Here is an 18,524-nt window from a genome sequence, read left to right as displayed (position 1 = left end):
TGCAGCACTCACATGTATACAGCTCCCTCTAGTGGTAATACAACTGCAGCACTCACATGTATACAGCTCCCTCTAGTGGTAATACAACTGCAGCACTCACATGTATACAGCTCCCTCTAGTGGTGATACCACTGCAGTACTCACATGTATACAGCTCTCTCTAGTGGTAATACAACTGCAGTACTCACATGTATACAGCTCCCCCTAGTGGTGATACAACTGCAGTACTCACATGTATACAGCTCCCCTAGTGGTAATACAACTGCAGCACTCACATGTATACAGCTCCCCCTAGTGGTAATACAACTGCAGTACTCACATGTATACAGCTCCCTCTAGTGGTAATACAACTGCAGCACTCACATGTATACAGCTCCCTCTAGTGGTGATACCACTGCAGTACTCACATGTATACAGCTCCCTCTAGTGGTGATACAACTGCAGCACTCACATGTATACAGCTCCCCCTAGTGGTAATACAACTGCAGCACTCACATGTATACAGCTCCCTCTAGTGGTAATACAACTGCAGCACTCACATATATACAGCTCCCTCTAGTGGTGATACAACTGCAGTACTCACATGTATACAGCTCCCTCTAGTGGTGATACAACTGCAGCACTCACATGTATACAGCTCCCCCTAGTGGTGACACAACTGCAGCACTCACATGTATACAGCTCTCTCTAGTGGTAATACAACTGCAGCACTCACATGTATACAGCTCCCTCTAGTGGTGATACCACTGCAGTACTCACATGTATACAGCTCTCTCTAGTGGTAATACAACTGCAGCACTCACATGTATACAGCTCCCCCTAGTGGTGATACAACTGCAGTACTCACATGTATACATCTCCCCCTAGTGGTGATACAACTGCAGCACTCACATGTATACAGCTCCCTCTAGTGGTAATACAACTGCAGCACTCACATGTATACAGCTCCCTCTAGTGGTAATACAACTGCAGTACTCACATGTATACAGCTCCCTCTAGTGGTAATACAACTGCAGCACTCACATGTATACAGCTCCCTCTAGTGGTGATACCACTGCAGTACTCACATGTATACAGCTCTCTCTAGTGGTAATACAACTGCAGCACTCACATGTATACAGCTCCCTCTAGTGGTAATACATCTGCAGCACTCACATATATACAGCTCCCTCTAGTGGTGATACAACTGCAGTACTCACATGTATACAGCTCCCTCTAGTGGTGATACAACTGCAGCACTCACATGTATACAGCTCCCCCTAGTGGTGATACAACTGCAGCACTCACATGTATACAGCTCTCTCTAGTGGTAATACAACTGCAGCACTCACATGTATACAGCTCCCTCTAGTGGTAATACAACTGCAGTACTCACATGTATACATCTCCCCCTAGTGGTGATACAACTGCAGCACTCACATGTATACAGCTCCCTCTAGTGGTAATACAACTGCAGCACTCACATGTATACAGCTCCCTCTAGTGGTGATACAACTGCAGTACTCACATGTATACAGCTCCCCCTAGTGGTGATGCAACTGCAGCACTCACATGTATACAGCTCCCTCTAGTGGTAATACAACTGCAGTACTCACATGTATACAGCTCCCTCTAGTGGTGATACAACTGCAGTACTCACATGTATACAGCTCCCTCTAGTGGTGATACAACTGCAGCACTCACATGTATACAGCTCCCCCTAGTGGTAATACAACTGCAGCACTCACATGTGTACAGCTCCCCCTAGTGGTGATACAACTGCAGTACTCACATGTATACAGCTCCCTCTAGTGGTAATACAACTGCAGCACTCACATGTATACAGCTCCCTCTAGTGGTGATACAACTGCAGCACTCACATGTATACAGCTCCCTCTAGTGGTAATACAACTGCAGTACTCACATGTATACAGCTCCCCCTAGTGGTAATACAACTGCAGCACTCACATGTATACAGCTCCCTCTAGTGGTAATACAACTGCAGCACTCACATGTATACAGCTCCCTCTAGTGGTGATACAACTGCAGTACTCACATGTATACAGCTCCCCCTAGTGGTAATACAACTGCAGCACTCACATGTATACAGCTCCCCCTAGTGGTGATACAACTGCAGCACTCACATGTATACAGCTCCCTCTAGTGGTAATACAACTGCAGTACTCACATGTATACAGCTCCCCCTAGTGGTAATACAACTGCAGCACTCACATGTATACAGCTCCCCCTAGTGGTAATACTACTGCAGCACTCACATGTATACAGCTCCCCCTAGTGGTAATACATCTGCAGTGCTCACATGTATACAGCTCCCTCTAGTGGTGATACTACTGCAGCACTCACATGTACACAGCTCCCCCTAGTGGTAATACATCTGCAGTGCTCACATGTATACAGCTCCCTCTAGTGGTGATACAACTGCAGCACTCACATGTATACAGCTCCCACTAGTGGTAATACAACTGCAACACTCACATGTATACAGCTCCCTCTAGTGGTAATACAACTGCAGCACTCACATGTATACAGCTCCCCCTAGTGGTAATACAACTGCAGTACTCACATATATACAGCTCCCTCTAGTGGTAATACAACTGCAGCACTCACATGTATACAGCTCCCTCTAGTGGTAATACAACTGCAGCACTCACATATATACAGCTCCCCCTAGTGGTGATACAACTGCAGTACTCACATGTATACAGCTCCCTCTAGTGGTAATACAACTGAAGCACTCACATGTATACAGCTCCCCCTAGTGGTAATACAACTGCAGTACTCACATATATACAGCTCCCTCTAGTGGTAATACAACTGCAGTACTCACATGTATACAGCTCCCTCTAGTGGTAATACAACTGCAGCACTCACATATATACAGCTCCCCCTAGTGGTGATACAACTGAAGCACTCACATGTATACAGCTCCCCCTAGTGGTAATACAACTGCAGTACTCACATATATACAGCTCCCTCTAGTGGTAATACAACTGCAGCACTCACATATATACAGCTCCCCCTAGTGGTGATACAACTGAAGCACTCACATGTATACAGCTCCCTCTAGTGGTGATACAACTGCAGCACTCACATGTATACAGCTCCCTCTAGTGGTAATACAACTGCAGCACTCACATATATACAGCTCCCCCTAGTGGTAATACAACTGCAGCACTCACATGTATACAGCTCCCACTAGTGGTAATACAACTGCAGCACTCACATATATACAGCTCCCCCTAGTGGTGATACAACTGCAGTACTCACATGTATACAGCTCCCCCTAGTGGTAATACAACTGCAGTACTCACATATATACAGCTCCCTCTAGTGGTAATACAACTGCAGCACTCACATGTATACAGCTCCCTCTAGTGGTAATACAACTGCAGCACTCACATGTATACAGCTCCCCCTAGTGGTGATACAACTGCAGCACTCACATGTATACAGCTCCCACTAGTGGTAATACAACTGCAGCACTCACATGTATACAGCTCCCCCTAGTGGTAATACAACTGCAGCACTCACATATATACAGCTCCCTCTAGTGGTGATACAACTGCAGCACTCACATGTATACAGCTCCCTCTAGTGGTAATACAACTGCAGCACTCACATGTATACAGCTCCCTCTAGTGGTAATACAACTGCAGCACTCACATGTATACAGCTCCCTCTAGTGGTGATACAACTGCAGCACTCACATGTATACAGCTCCCTCTAGTGGTAATACAACTGCAGTACTCACATGTATACAGCTCCCCCTAGTGGTAATACAACTGCAGTACTCACATGTATACAGCGTCCTCTAGTGGTGATACAACTGCAGCACTCACATGTATACAGCTCCCTCTAGTGGTAATACAACTGCAGCACTCACATGTATACAGCTCCCCCTAGTGGTGATACAACTGCAGTACTCACATGTATACAGCTCCCTCTAGTGGTGATACAACTGCAGTACTCACATGTATACAGCTCCCTCTAGTGGTGATACAACTGCAGCACTCACATATATACAGCTCCCACTAGTGGTGATACAACTGCAGTACTCACATGTATACAGCTCCCTCTAGTGGTGATACAACTGCAGTACTCACATGTATACAGCTCCCCCTAGTGGTGATACAACTGCAGTACTCACATGTATACAGCTCCCTCTAGTGGTGATACAACTGCAGTACTCACATGTATACAGCTCCCTCTAGTGGTAATACAACTGCAGCACTCACATGTATACAGCTCCCACTAGTGGTAATACAACTGCAGCACTCACATATATACAGCTCCCTCTAGTGGTGATACAACTGCAGCACTCACATGTATACATCTCCCTCTAGTGGTAATACAACTGCAGTACTCACATGTATACAGCTCCCCCTAGTGGTGATACAACTGCAGCACTCACATGTATACAGCTTCCTCTAGTGGTGATACAACTGCAGCACTCACATGTATACAGCTCCCCCTAGTGGTGATACAACTGCAGTACTCACATATATACAGCTCCCTCTAGTGGTAATACAACTGCAGCACTCACATGTATACAACTCCCTCTAGTGGTAATACAACTGCAGCACTCACATGTATACAGCTCCCTCTAGTGGTAATACAACTGCAGCACTCACATGTATACAGCTCCCTCTAGTGGTAATACAACTGCAGTACTCACATGTATACAGCTCCCTCTAGTGGTGATACAACTGCAGCACTCACATGTATACAGCTCCCCCTAGTGGTGATACAACTGTAGTACTCACATGTATACAGCTCCCACTAGTGGTAATACAACTGCAGCACTCACATATATACAGCTTCCTCTAGTGGTAATACAACTGCAGCACTCACATGTATACAGCTTCCTCTAGTGGTGATACAACTGCAGCACTCACATGTATACAGCTCCCCCTAGTGGTGATACAACTGTAGTACTCACATGTATACAGCTCCCACTAGTGGTAATACAACTGCAGCACTCACATATATACAGCTCCCTCTAGTGGTGATACAACTGCAGCACTCACATATATACAGCTCCCTCTAGTGGTAATACAACTGCAGCACTCACATATATACAGCTTCCCCTAGTGGTAATACAACTGCAGCACTCACATATATACAGCTTCCTCTAGTGGTAATACAACTGCAGCACTCACATATATACAGCTCCCACTAGTGGTAATACAACTGCAGTACTCACATGTATACAGCTTCCTCTAGTGGTGATACAACTGCAGCACTCACATGTATACAGCTCCCCCTAGTGGTGATACAACTGCAGCACTCACATGTATACAGCTCCCCCTAGTGGTGATACAACTGTAGTACTCACATGTATACAGCTCCCACTAGTGGTAATACAACTGCAGCACTCACATATATACAGCTCCCTCTAGTGGTGATACAACTGCAGCACTCACATATATACAGCTCCCTCTAGTGGTAATACAACTGCAGCACTCACATATATACAGCTTCCCCTAGTGGTAATACAACTGCAGCACTCACATATATACAGCTTCCTCTAGTGGTAATACAACTGCAGCACTCACATATATACAGCTCCCACTAGTGGTAATACAACTGCAGCACTCACATGTATACAGCTTCCTCTAGTGGTGATACAACTGCAGCACTCACATGTATACAGCTCCCCCTAGTGGTGATACAACTGTAGTACTCACATGTATACAGCTCCCACTAGTGGTAATACAACTGCAGCACTCACATATATACAGCTCCCTCTAGTGGTGATACAACTGCAGCACTCACATATATACAGCTCCCTCTAGTGGTAATACAACTGCAGCACTCACATGTATACAGCTCCCTCTAGTGGTAATACAACTGCAGCACTCACATATATACAGCTCCCTCTAGTGGTAATACAACTGCAGCACTCACATGTATACAGCTTCCTCTAGTGGTGATACAACTGCAGCACTCACATGTATACAGCTCCCCCTAGTGGTAATACAACTGCAGCACTCACATATATACAGCTCCCTCTAGTGGTGATACAACTGCAGCACTCACATATATACAGCTCCCTCTAGTGGTAATACAACTGCAGCACTCACATATATACAGCTTCCCCTAGTGGTGATACAACTGCAGCACTCACATGTATACAGCTCCCTCTAGTGGTAATACAACTGCAGCACTCACATATATACAGCTCCCTCTAGTGGTGATACAACTGCAGCACTCACATGTATACAGCTTCCTCTAGTGGTAATACAACTGCAGCACTCACATGTATACAGCTCCCCCTAGTGGTGATACAACTGCAGCACTCACATGTATACAGCTTCCTCTAGTGGTGATACAACTGCAGCACTCACATGTATACAGCTTCCTCTAGTGGTGATACAACTGCAGCACTCACATATATACAGCTCCCTCTAGTGGTAATACAACTGCAGCACTCACATGTATACAGCTTCCTCTAGTGGTGATACAACTGCAGCACTCACATGTATACAGCTTCCTCTAGTGGTAATACAACTGCAGCACTCACATGTATACAGCTCCCCCTAGTGGTGATACAACTGCAGCACTCACATATATACAGCTCCCTCTAGTGGTAATACAACTGCAGCACTCACATGTATACAGCTCCCCCTAGTGGTGATACAACTGCAGCACTCACATATATACAGCTCCCTCTAGTGGTAATACAACTGCAGCACTCACATGTATACAACTCCCTCTAGTGGTAATACAACTGCAGCACTCACATGTATACAGCTCCCCCTAGTGGTAATACAACTGCAGTACTCACATGTATACAGCTCCCTCTAGTGGTAATACAACTGCAGCACTCACATGTATACAGCTCCCCCTAGTGGTGATACAACTGCAGTACTCACATGTATACAGCTCCCTCTAGTGGTGATACAACTGCAGCACTCACATGTATACAGCTTCCTCTAGTGGTGATACAACTGCAGCACTCACATATATACAGCTTCCCCTAGTGGTGATACAACTGCAGCACTCACATATATACAGCTCCCTCTAGTGGTAATACAACTGCAGCACTCACATGTATACAGCTTCCTCTAGTGGTAATACAACTGCAGCACTCACATGTATACAGCTCCCACTAGTGGTAATACAACTGCAGTACTCACATGTATACAGCTCCCTCTAGTGGTGATACAACTGCAGCACTCACATGTATACAGCTTCCTCTAGTGGTGATACAACTGCAGCACTCACATGTATACAGCTCCCACTAGTGGTAATACAACTGCAGTACTCACATGTATACAGCTCCCTCTAGTGGTGATACAACTGCAGCACTCACATGTATACAGCTCCCTCTAGTGGTGATACAACTGCAGCACTCACATGTATACAGCTCCCACTAGTGGTAATACAACTGCAGTACTCACATGTATACAGCTCCCTCTAGTGGTGATACAACTGCAGCACTCACATGTATACAGCTCCCTCTAGTGGTGATACAACTGCAGCACTCACATATATACAGCTTCCCCTAGTGGTGATACAACTGCAGCACTCACATGTATACAGCTCCCTCTAGTGGTAATACAACTGCAGCACTCACATATATACAGCTCCCTCTAGTGGTGATACAACTGCAGCACTCACATGTATACAGCTTCCTCTAGTGGTGATACAACTGCAGCACTCACATGTATACAGCTCCCTCTAGTGGTGATACAACTGCAGCACTCACATGTATACAGCTCCCTCTAGTGGTAATACAACTGCAGCACTCACATGTATACAGCTTCCTCTAGTGGTAATACAACTGCAGCACTCACATGTATACAGCTCCCCCTAGTGGTGATACAACTGCAGCACTCACATGTATACAGCTTCCTCTAGTGGTAATACAACTGCAGCACTCACATGTATACAGCTCCCCCTAGTGGTGATACAACTGCAGCACTCACATATATACAGCTCCCTCTAGTGGTAATACAACTGCAGCACTCACATGTATACAGCTCCCCCTAGTGGTGATACAACTGCAGCACTCACATATATACAGCTCCCTCTAGTGGTGATACAACTGCAGCACTCACATGTATACAGCTCCCTCTAGTGGTAATACAACTGCAGCACTCACATGTATACAGCTCCCCCTAGTGGTGATACAACTGCAGTACTCACATGTATACAGCTCCCTCTAGTGGTGATACAACTGCAGCACTCACATGTATACAGCTTCCTCTAGTGGTGATACAACTGCAGCACTCACATGTATACAGCTCCCCCTAGTGGTGATACAACTGCAGCACTCACATATATACAGCTTCCTCTAGTGGTGATACAACTGCAGCACTCACATGTATACAGCTCCCCCTAGTGGTGATACAACTGCAGTACTCACATGTATACAGCTCCCACTAGTGGTAATACAACTGCAGCACTCACATGTATACAGCTCCCCCTAGTGGTGATACAACTGCAGCACTCACATATATACAGCTCCCTCTAGTGGTGATACAACTGCAGCACTCACATGTATACAGCTCCCTCTAGTGGTAATACAACTGCAGCACTCACATGTATACAGCTCCCCCTAGTGGTGATACAACTGCAGTACTCACATGTATACAGCTCCCTCTAGTGGTGATACAACTGCAGCACTCACATGTATACAGCTTCCTCTAGTGGTGATACAACTGCAGCACTCACATGTATACAGCTTCCTCTAGTGGTGATACAACTGCAGCACTCACATGTATACAGCTCCCCCTAGTGGTGATACAACTGCAGCACTCACATATATACAGCTTCCTCTAGTGGTGATACAACTGCAGCACTCACATGTATACAGCTCCCCCTAGTGGTGATACAACTGCAGTACTCACATGTATACAGCTCCCACTAGTGGTAATACAACTGCAGCACTCACATATATACAGCTCCCTCTAGTGGTGATACAACTGCAGCACTCACATATATACAGCTCCCTCTAGTGGTAATACAACTGCAGCACTCACATATATACAGCTTCCCCTAGTGGTGATACAACTGCAGCACTCACATGTATACAGCTCCCTCTAGTGGTAATACAACTGCAGCACTCACATATATACAGCTCCCACTAGTGGTAATACAACTGCAGCACTCACATGTATACAGCTTCCTCTAGTGGTGATACAACTGCAGCACTCACATGTATACAGCTCCCACTAGTGGTAATACAACTGCAGTACTCACATGTATACAGCTCCCTCTAGTGGTGATACAACTGCAGCACTCACATATATACAGCTTCCCCTAGTGGTGATACAACTGCAGCACTCACATGTATACAGCTCCCTCTAGTGGTAATACAACTGCAGCACTCACATATATACAGCTCCCTCTAGTGGTGATACAACTGCAGCACTCACATGTATACAGCTTCCTCTAGTGGTGATACAACTGCAGCACTCACATGTATACAGCTCCCTCTAGTGGTGATACAACTGCAGCACTCACATGTATACAGCTCCCTCTAGTGGTAATACAACTGCAGCACTCACATGTATACAGCTCCCCCTAGTGGTGATACAACTGCAGCACTCACATGTATACAGCTTCCTCTAGTGGTAATACAACTGCAGCACTCACATGTATACAGCTCCCCCTAGTGGTGATACAACTGCAGCACTCACATATATACAGCTCCCTCTAGTGGTAATACAACTGCAGCACTCACATGTATACAGCTCCCCCTAGTGGTGATACAACTGCAGTACTCACATGTATACAGCTCCCTCTAGTGGTGATACAACTGCAGCACTCACATGTATACAGCTTCCTCTAGTGGTGATACAACTGCAGCACTCACATGTATACAGCTCCCCCTAGTGGTGATACAACTGCAGCACTCACATATATACAGCTTCCTCTAGTGGTGATACAACTGCAGCACTCACATGTATACAGCTCCCTCTAGTGGTAATACAACTGCAGCACTCACATGTATACAGCTCCCTCTAGTGGTAATACAACTGCAGTACTCACATATATACAGCTCCCTCTAGTGGTAATACAACTGCAGTACTCACATATATACAGCTCCCTCTAGTGGTGATACAACTGCAGTACTCACATGTATACAGCTCCCACTAGTGGTAATACAACTGCAGCACTCACATGTATACAGCTCCCCCTAGTGGTGATACCACTGCAGCACTCACATGTATACAGCTCCCTCTAGTGGTGATACAACTGCAGTACTCACATGTATACAGCTCCCCCTAGTGGTAATACAACTGCAGCACTCACATGTATACAGCTCCCCCTAGTGGTGATACAACTGCAGCACTCACATATATACAGCTCCCTCTAGTGGTGATACAACTGCAGCACTCACATGTATACAGCTCCCTCTAGTGGTAATACAACTGCAGCACTCACATGTATACAGCTCCCCCTAGTGGTGATACAACTGCAGTACTCACATGTATACAGCTCCCTCTAGTGGTGATACAACTGCAGCACTCACATGTATACAGCTTCCTCTAGTGGTGATACAACTGCAGCACTCACATGTATACAGCTCCCCCTAGTGGTGATACATCTGCAGTGCTCACATGTATACAGCTCCCTCTAGTGGTGATACAACTGCAGCACTCACATATATACAGCTTCCTCTAGTGGTAATACAACTGCAGCACTCACATATATACAGCTCCCTCTAGTGGTAATACAACTGCAGCACTCACATATATACAGCTTCCCCTAGTGGTGATACAACTGCAGCACTCACATGTATACAGCTTCCTCTAGTGGTGATACAACTGCAGCACTCACATATATACAGCTCCCCCTAGTGGTGATACAACTGCAGCACTCACATATATACAGCTCCCTCTAGTGGTGATACAACTGCAGCACTCACATATATACAGCTCCCCCTAGTGGTGATACAACTGCAGCACTCACATATATACAGCTCCCTCTAGTGGTGATACAACTGCAGCACTCACATGTATACAGCTCCCTCTAGTGGTAATACAACTGCAGCACTCACATGTATACAGCTCCCTCTAGTGGTGGCTGCAGGGTGTCAGTATACAACTTTTTGCCTATGCAGAGAAAAGACCCTCACCTTTATGTAATGTATACCCCAGAAATGGTAAAACCCCTTTAAACCTGAAGTTCTCCATCTGCCTCAGCAGTGGAACCCCTGATCCTGGCTGATGGAGTATGCTGGGATTTGTAGTCCCCAGCAGGCCTGTGATTCAGTCATGGCAGCTCGTATAGCTCAGAAAACATACTTGCCAAGAGATGAAAGGTTCCAGTTTGAAGGATGCGAGGCTGCACAGACCGGCGATGAAGCAGAGCCACTTCTGTTTCACCAGCGACACGGTGTAGAGGAGGAGGCAGTGCGACAGGATCAGCATCAGGTAGTTACTGCCCATGATGGTCAGGACGGTCAGCATCCCATAGAGCATGTAAACCCAGGACCTGTGCTGTGAGGAGGCAGGACCAGAGGAGACAAGCTGAAACAGCAGCACAGAGGATTTCAGGAAAGCAGTGCACTGATCCTGTGGGAGACTGATTCATTCCTGCAGGTTGTAATAATTTCTTACGGTCTTGATACCTTTATTGATTAATACATTCTACATTCATCTGTATCTAATTTCCTGCAATGTATGGGTGTCCCCCCAAAATGCTGGGGGAGCAGGTAAGTTTCCAGTAACAGTTTCTGGTAGCTGCCACTAGGGGGAGCTGCTGCATGAGTCTTTATATGCTCCCCTGTATGCAGTGAGCTCCCCCTAGTGGCAGCTTGTAACCATAAGGCTGTGAGGAGGGAATCGGGGGATGTGGAGCTCAGTAGTGGATATACAACCCCTGGCAAAAATTATGGAATCACCGACCTTGGAGGATGTTCATTCAGTTGTTTCATTTTGCAGAAAAAAAAGCCGATCATAGACACGGCACAAAACTAAAGTAATTCCAAATGGCAACTTTCTGGCTTTAAGAAACACTAAAAGAAATCAAGAACAAAAAATGTGGTAGTCAGTAATGGTTACTTTTTAGAACAAGCAAAGGGGAAAAATTATGGAATCACCCTGTAAATTTCAATTCCCGAAACTAACACCTGCATCAAATTAGATCTGCTCGTTAGTCTGCATCTAAAAAGGAGTGATCACACCTTGGAGAGCTGCTGCCCCAAGTGGACTGACATGAATCCTGGCTCCAACAAAACAGACAAAGGAGAGGATTATCAAACTATTAAAAGAGGGTAAATCATCACGCAATGTTGCAAAAGATGTTGGTTGTTCACAGTCAGCTGTGTCTAAAATCTGGACCAAATACAAACAACATGGGAAGGTTGTTAAAGGCAAACATACTGGTAGACCAAGGAAGACATCAAAGCGTCAAGACCGGAAAATTAAAGCAATATGTCTCCAAAACAGGAAATGCGCAACAAAACAAATAAGGAACGAATGGGTGGAAACTGGAGTCAACGTCTGTGACAGAACTGTAAGAAACCGCCTAAAGGAAATGGGATTTACATACAGAAAAGCTAAACGAAAGCCATCATTAACACCTAAACAGAAAAAAAACAAGGTTACAATGGGCTAAGGAAAAGCAATCGTGGACTGTGGATGACTGGATGAAAGTCATATTCAGTGATGAGTCGCGAATCTGCATTGGGCAAGGTGATGATGCTGGAACTTTTATTTGGTGCCGTTCCAATGAGATTTATAAAGATGACTGCCTGAAGAGAACATGCAGATTTCCACAGTCATTGATATGGGGCTGCATGTCAGGTAAAGGCACTGGGGAGATGGCTGTCATCACATCTTCAATAAATGCACAAGTTTATGTTGATATTTTGGACACTTTTCTTATCCCATCAATTGAAAGGATGTTTGGGGATGATGAAATCATTTCTCAAGATGATAATGCATCCTGCCATAGAGCAAAAACTGTGAAAACATTCCTGGAAAAAAGACATAAGGTCAATGTCATGGGCTGCAAATAGTCCGGATCCCAATCCAATTGAAAATCTTCGGTGGAAGTTGAAGAAAATTTTCCATGACAAGAATCCAACCTGCAAAGCTGATCTGGCAACAGCAATCAGAGAAAGTTGGAGGCAGATTGATGAAGAGAACTGTTTACACTTATTAACCCCTTTACCCCCAAGGGTGGTTTGCACGTTAATGACCGGGCCAATTTTTACAATTCTGACCACTGTCCCTTTATGAGGTTATAACTCTGGAACGCTTCAACGGATCCCAGTGATTCTGACAATGTTTTCTCGTGACATATTGTACTTCATGATAGTGGTAAAATTTCTTTAATATTACCTACGTTTATTTGTGAAAAAAAACAGAAATTAGGCGAAAATTTTGAAAATTTTGCAATTTTCCAACTTTGAATTTTTTTGCAATTAAATCACAGAGATATGTCACACAAAATACTTAATAAGTAACATTTCCCACATGTCTACTTTACATCAGCACAATTTTGGAACCAAAAATTTTTTGGGTTAGGGAGTTATAAGGGTTAAAAGTTGACCAGCAATTTCTCATTTTTACAACACCATTTTTTTTAAGGGACCACATCTCATTGAAGTCATTTTGAGGGGTCTATATGATAGAAAATATCCAAGTGTGACACCATTCTAAAAACTGCACCCCTCAAGGTGCTCAAAACCACATTCAAGAAGTTTATTAACCCTTCAGGTGTTTCACAGGAATTTTTGGAATGTTTAAATAAAAATGAACATTTAACTTTTTTTACACAAAAAATTTACTTCAGCTCCAATTTGTTTTATTTTACCACGGGTAACAGGAGAAAGTGGACCCCAAAAGTTGTTGTACAATTTGTCCTGAGTACGCCGATACCCCATATGTGGGGGTAAACCACTGTTTGGGCGCATGACAGAGCTCGGAAGCGAAGGAGCGCCGTTTGACTTTTCAATGCAAAATTGACCAGAATTGAGATGGAACGCCATGTTGCGTATGGAGAGCCACTGATGTGCTTAAACATTGAAACCCCCCCACAAGTGACACCATTTTAGAAAGTAGACCCCCTAAGGAACTTATCTAGAGGTGTGGTGAGCACTTTGACCCACCAAGTGCTTCACAGAAGTTTATAATGCAGAACCGTAAAAATAAAAAATCATATTTTTTCACAAAAATTATCTTTTCGCCCCCATTTCTTTATTTTCCCAAGAGTAAGAGAAGAAATTGGACCCCAAAAGTTGTTGTACAATTTGTCTTGAGTACGCTGATACTCTATATGTGGGGGTAAACCACTGTTTGGGCGCATGGGAGAGCTCGGAATGGAAGGAGCGACGTTTGACTTTTCAATGCAAAATTGACAGGAATTGAGATGGGACGCCATGTTGCATTTGGAGAGCCACTGATGTGCCTAAACATTGAAACCCCCCACAAGTGACACCATTTTGGAAAGTAGACCCCCTAATGAACTTATCTAGAGGTGTGATGAGCACTTTGACCCACCAAGTGCTTCACAGAAGTTTATAATGCGGAACCATAAAAATAAAAAATCATATTTGTTCACAAAAATAATCTTTTCGCCCCCCAATTTTTTATTTTCCCAAGGGTAAGAGAAGAAATTGAACCCCAAATGTTGTTGTACATATTGTCCTGGGTACGCTGATACCCCATATGTGGGGGTAAACCACTGTTTGGGCGCATGGCAGAGCTCAGAAGGGAAGGAGCATCATTTGGAATGCAGACTTAGATGGAATGCTCTGCAGGCGTCACATTGCGTTTGCAGAGCCCCTAATGTACCTAAACAGTAGAAACCCCCCCACAAGTGACCCCATATTGGAAACTAGATCCCCAAGGAACTTATCTAGATGTGTTGTGAGAACTTTGAGCCCCCAAGTGTTTCACTACAGTTTATAACGCAGAGCTGTGAAAATAAAATAAAAAAATTTCCCCCCAAAATTAATTTTTAGCCCCCAGTATTGTTTTTTCCCGGGGGTAACAGGAGAAATTGGACCCCAAAAGTTGTTCAATTTGTCCTGAGGATGCTGATACCCCATATGTGGGGGGGAAACACCGTTTGGGCGCATGGGAGGGCTCAGAAAGGGAAGGAGCGCCATTTGGAATGCAGACTTAGATGGAATGGTCTGCAGGCGTCACATTGCGTTTGCAGAGCCCCTAATGTACCTAAAGAGTAGAAACCCCCCACAAGTGACCCCATATTGGAAACTAGACCCCCCAAGGAACTTATCTAGATGTGTTGTGAGAACTTTGAGCCCCCAAGTGTTTCACTACAGTTTATAACGCAGAGCCGTGAAAATAAAAAATCTTTTTTTTCCCACAAAAATTATTTTTTAGCCCCCAGTTTTGTATTTTCCCAAGGGTAACAGGAGAAATTGGACCCCAAAAGTTGTTGTCCAATTTGTCCTGAGTACGCTGATACCACATATGTTGGGGTAAACCCCTTTTGGGCACACGGGAGAGCTCGGAAGGGAAGAAGCACTGTTTTACTTTTTCAACGCAGAATTGGCTGGAATTGAGATCGGACGCCATGTCGCGTTTGGAGAGCTCCTGATGTGCCTAAACAGTGGAAACCCCCCAATTATAACTGAAACCCTAATCCAAACACACCCCTAACCCTAATCCCAACTGTAACCCTAACGACACCTCTAACCCAGACACACCCCTAACCCTAATCCCAACCCTATTCCCAACCGTAAATGTAATCCAAACCCTAACTTTAGCCCCAACCCTAACCCTAACTTTAGCCCCAACCTTAACTGTAGCCTTATCCCTAGCCCCAACCCTAACCCTAACCCTAGCCCTAAACCTTGCCCTAACCCTAACCGTAGCCCTAACCCTAACCCTAGCCCTAAACCTTGCCCTAACCCTAACCGTAGCCCTAACCCTAGCCCTAACCCTAGCCCTAACCCTAGACCTAACCCTAGCCCTAACCCTAGCCCTAACCCTAAAGGTACCGCCACAACGATTTCTTTAACGATATCTTTGCTTTTTGTGACGTACCAACGATATCGTTAACGAAATCGTTATGTGTGACAGCGACCAACGATCAGGCCCCTGCTGGGAGATCATTGGTCGCTGGGAATGATCAGGACCTTTTTTTTGGTCGCTGATCACCCGCTGTCTTCGCTGAATCGGCATGTGTGACGCCGATCCAGCGATGTGTTCACTGGTAACCAGGGTAAATATCGGGTTACTAAGCGCAGGGCCGCGCTTAGTAACCCGATGTTTACCCTGGTTACCACTGTAAATGTAAAAAAAAACAAACACTACATACTTACATTCCGATGTCTGTCACGTTCCCCGCCTTCAGCTTCCCGCACTGACTGTGAGCGCCGGCCGTAAAGCACAGCGGTGACGTCACCGCTGTGCTCTGCTTTACGGCCGGCCGGCGCTGACACAGTCAGTGCGGGAAGCTGACACCGGGGGACGTGACAGACATCGGAATGTGAGTATGTACTGTTTTTTTTTTTTTTACATTTACAATGGTAACCAGGGTAAACATCAGGTTACTAAGCGCGGCCCTGCGCTTAGTAACCCGATGTTTACCCTGGTTACCCGGGGACTTCGGCACACAACGACTTACCAACGATCACGGCCAGGTTGTATCGCTGGTCGTGATCGTTGGTAAATCGTTTAGTGTAACGGTACCTTAACCCTAGCCCTAACCCTAGCCCTAATGGGAAAATGGCAATAAATACATTTTTTAATTTTTCCCTAACTAAGGGGGTAATGAAGGGGGGTTTGATTCACTATTTATAGCGTTTTTTAGCGGATTTTTATGACTGGCAGCCGTCACACACTGAAAGACGCTTTTTATTGCAAAAAATATTTTTTGCGTTACCACATTTTGAGAGCTATAATTTTTCCATATTTTGGTCCACAGAGTCATGTGAGGTCTTGTTTTTTGCGGGACGAGTTGTCGTTTTTATTGGTAACATTTTTGGGCACGTGACATATTTTGATCGCTTTTTATTCCGATTTGTGTGAGGCAGAATGACCAAAAACCAGCTATTCATGAATTTCTTTTGGGGGAGGCGTTTATACCGTTCCGCATTTGGTAAATTTGATAAAGCAGTTTTATTCTTCGGGTCAGTACGATTACAGCGATACCTCATTTATATCATTGTTTTATGTTTTGGCGCTTTTATACGATAAAAACTATTTTATAGAAAAAATTATTATTTTTGCATCGCTTTATTCTCAGGACTATAACTTTTTTATTTTTTCGCTGATGAAGCTGTATCGTGGCTCGTTTTTTGCGGGACAAGATGACGTTTTCAGCGGTAGCATGGTTATTTATATCTGTCTTTTTGATCGCGTGTTATTCCACTTTTTGTTCGGCAGTATGAAAATAAAGCGTTTTGTTTTTTGCCTCGTTTTTTTTTTTTCCTTACGGTGTTTACTGAAGGGGTTAACTAGTGGGACAGTTTTATAGGTTGGGTCGTTACGGACGCGGCGATACTAAATATGTGTACTTTTATTTATTTTTTTTAAATTTAGATAAAGAAATGTATTTATGGGAATAATATATATATATTTTTTCTTTATTTAGGAATTTTTTTTTTTTTTTACACATGTGGAAATTTTTTAAAAAACTTTTTTACTTTGTCCTAGGGGGGGACATCGCAGATCACTGATCTGTCAGTTTGCATAGCATTCTGTCAGATCACCGATCTGTCTGAGAGCAGTGCAACGTTACCAAGTGCCTGCTCTGAGCAGGCACGTGGTAAGCCACCTCCCTCCCTGCAGGACCCGGATGCCGCGGCCATTTTGGATCTGGGCCTGCTGCAGGGAGGAGAGGTAAGAGACCCTCGCAGCAACGCGATCACATCGCGTTGCTGCGGGGGTCTCAGGGAAGCCCTCAGGGAGCACCCTCCCTGCGCGATGCTTCCCTGTACCGCCGGCCTGTGCTGGGGGCGGTCCATGAGTGCTCCTGGCACATAGTGCCGGATGTCAGCTGCGATAGTCAGCCGACACCCGGCCGCGATCGGCCGCGCTCCCCCCGTGAGCGCGGCCAATCACGCTGGACGTACTATTCCGTCCTTGGGAAGTAAGGCCCACCCCACATGGACGGAATAGTACGTCGAATTGCAGAAAGGGGTTAAGTCCATGCCTCAGAGACTGCAAGCTGATATAAAAGCTAGAGGTGGTGCAACAAAATACTAGTGATGTGTTGAAGGTTTTTTTTGCTTGTTTTTCATGATTCTATAATTTTTTCCTCAGAATTGAGTGATTGCATAATCTTTTTCCCCTATGCTTGGTTAAAAAAAAGTAACCATTACTGACGGCCACATTTTTTGTTCTTGATTTCTTTTAGTGTTTCTTCAAGCCAGTGTCACGATTCACACCGTGACCGTCACCCCCACGTCACAGATCGGGGTGACTTTAGGCCAACAGACGGCTATCACATGTGCAGGGGGGCTTATCTTAGTTATCCCTCCACTCCACAATGTGATGAAAAAACACACACAAGACTATTGACCTCTTAGTTTACAGCAGGGGCTTATTCTAGGTATCCCACTGCTCTTCAATATACCACGAACTGCA

General features: G+C 44.9%; 1 protein-coding gene across 1 annotated transcript in view; it reads right to left on the bottom strand.

The window, feature by feature from the left end:
* The window catches only part of HHATL (hedgehog acyltransferase like), a 116,695-nt gene that overhangs the window by 84,650 nt on the left and 13,521 nt on the right, over positions 1 to 18,524 (bottom strand). Inside the window, exon 5 of the mRNA XM_069729263.1 lies at positions 11,259 to 11,453. Within this exon, the coding sequence (XP_069585364.1) occupies positions 11,259 to 11,453 (195 nt within the window). The remainder of the gene's footprint in view (positions 1 to 11,258; positions 11,454 to 18,524) is intronic.

This window comes from Ranitomeya imitator, chromosome 6 (assembly GCF_032444005.1).
Source record: "Ranitomeya imitator isolate aRanImi1 chromosome 6, aRanImi1.pri, whole genome shotgun sequence".
NCBI classification, from domain to species: domain Eukaryota; kingdom Metazoa; phylum Chordata; class Amphibia; order Anura; family Dendrobatidae; genus Ranitomeya; species Ranitomeya imitator.
Note: the sequence above shows the minus strand (reverse complement) of the source record. Positions and strands in the feature narration are given on the sequence as shown.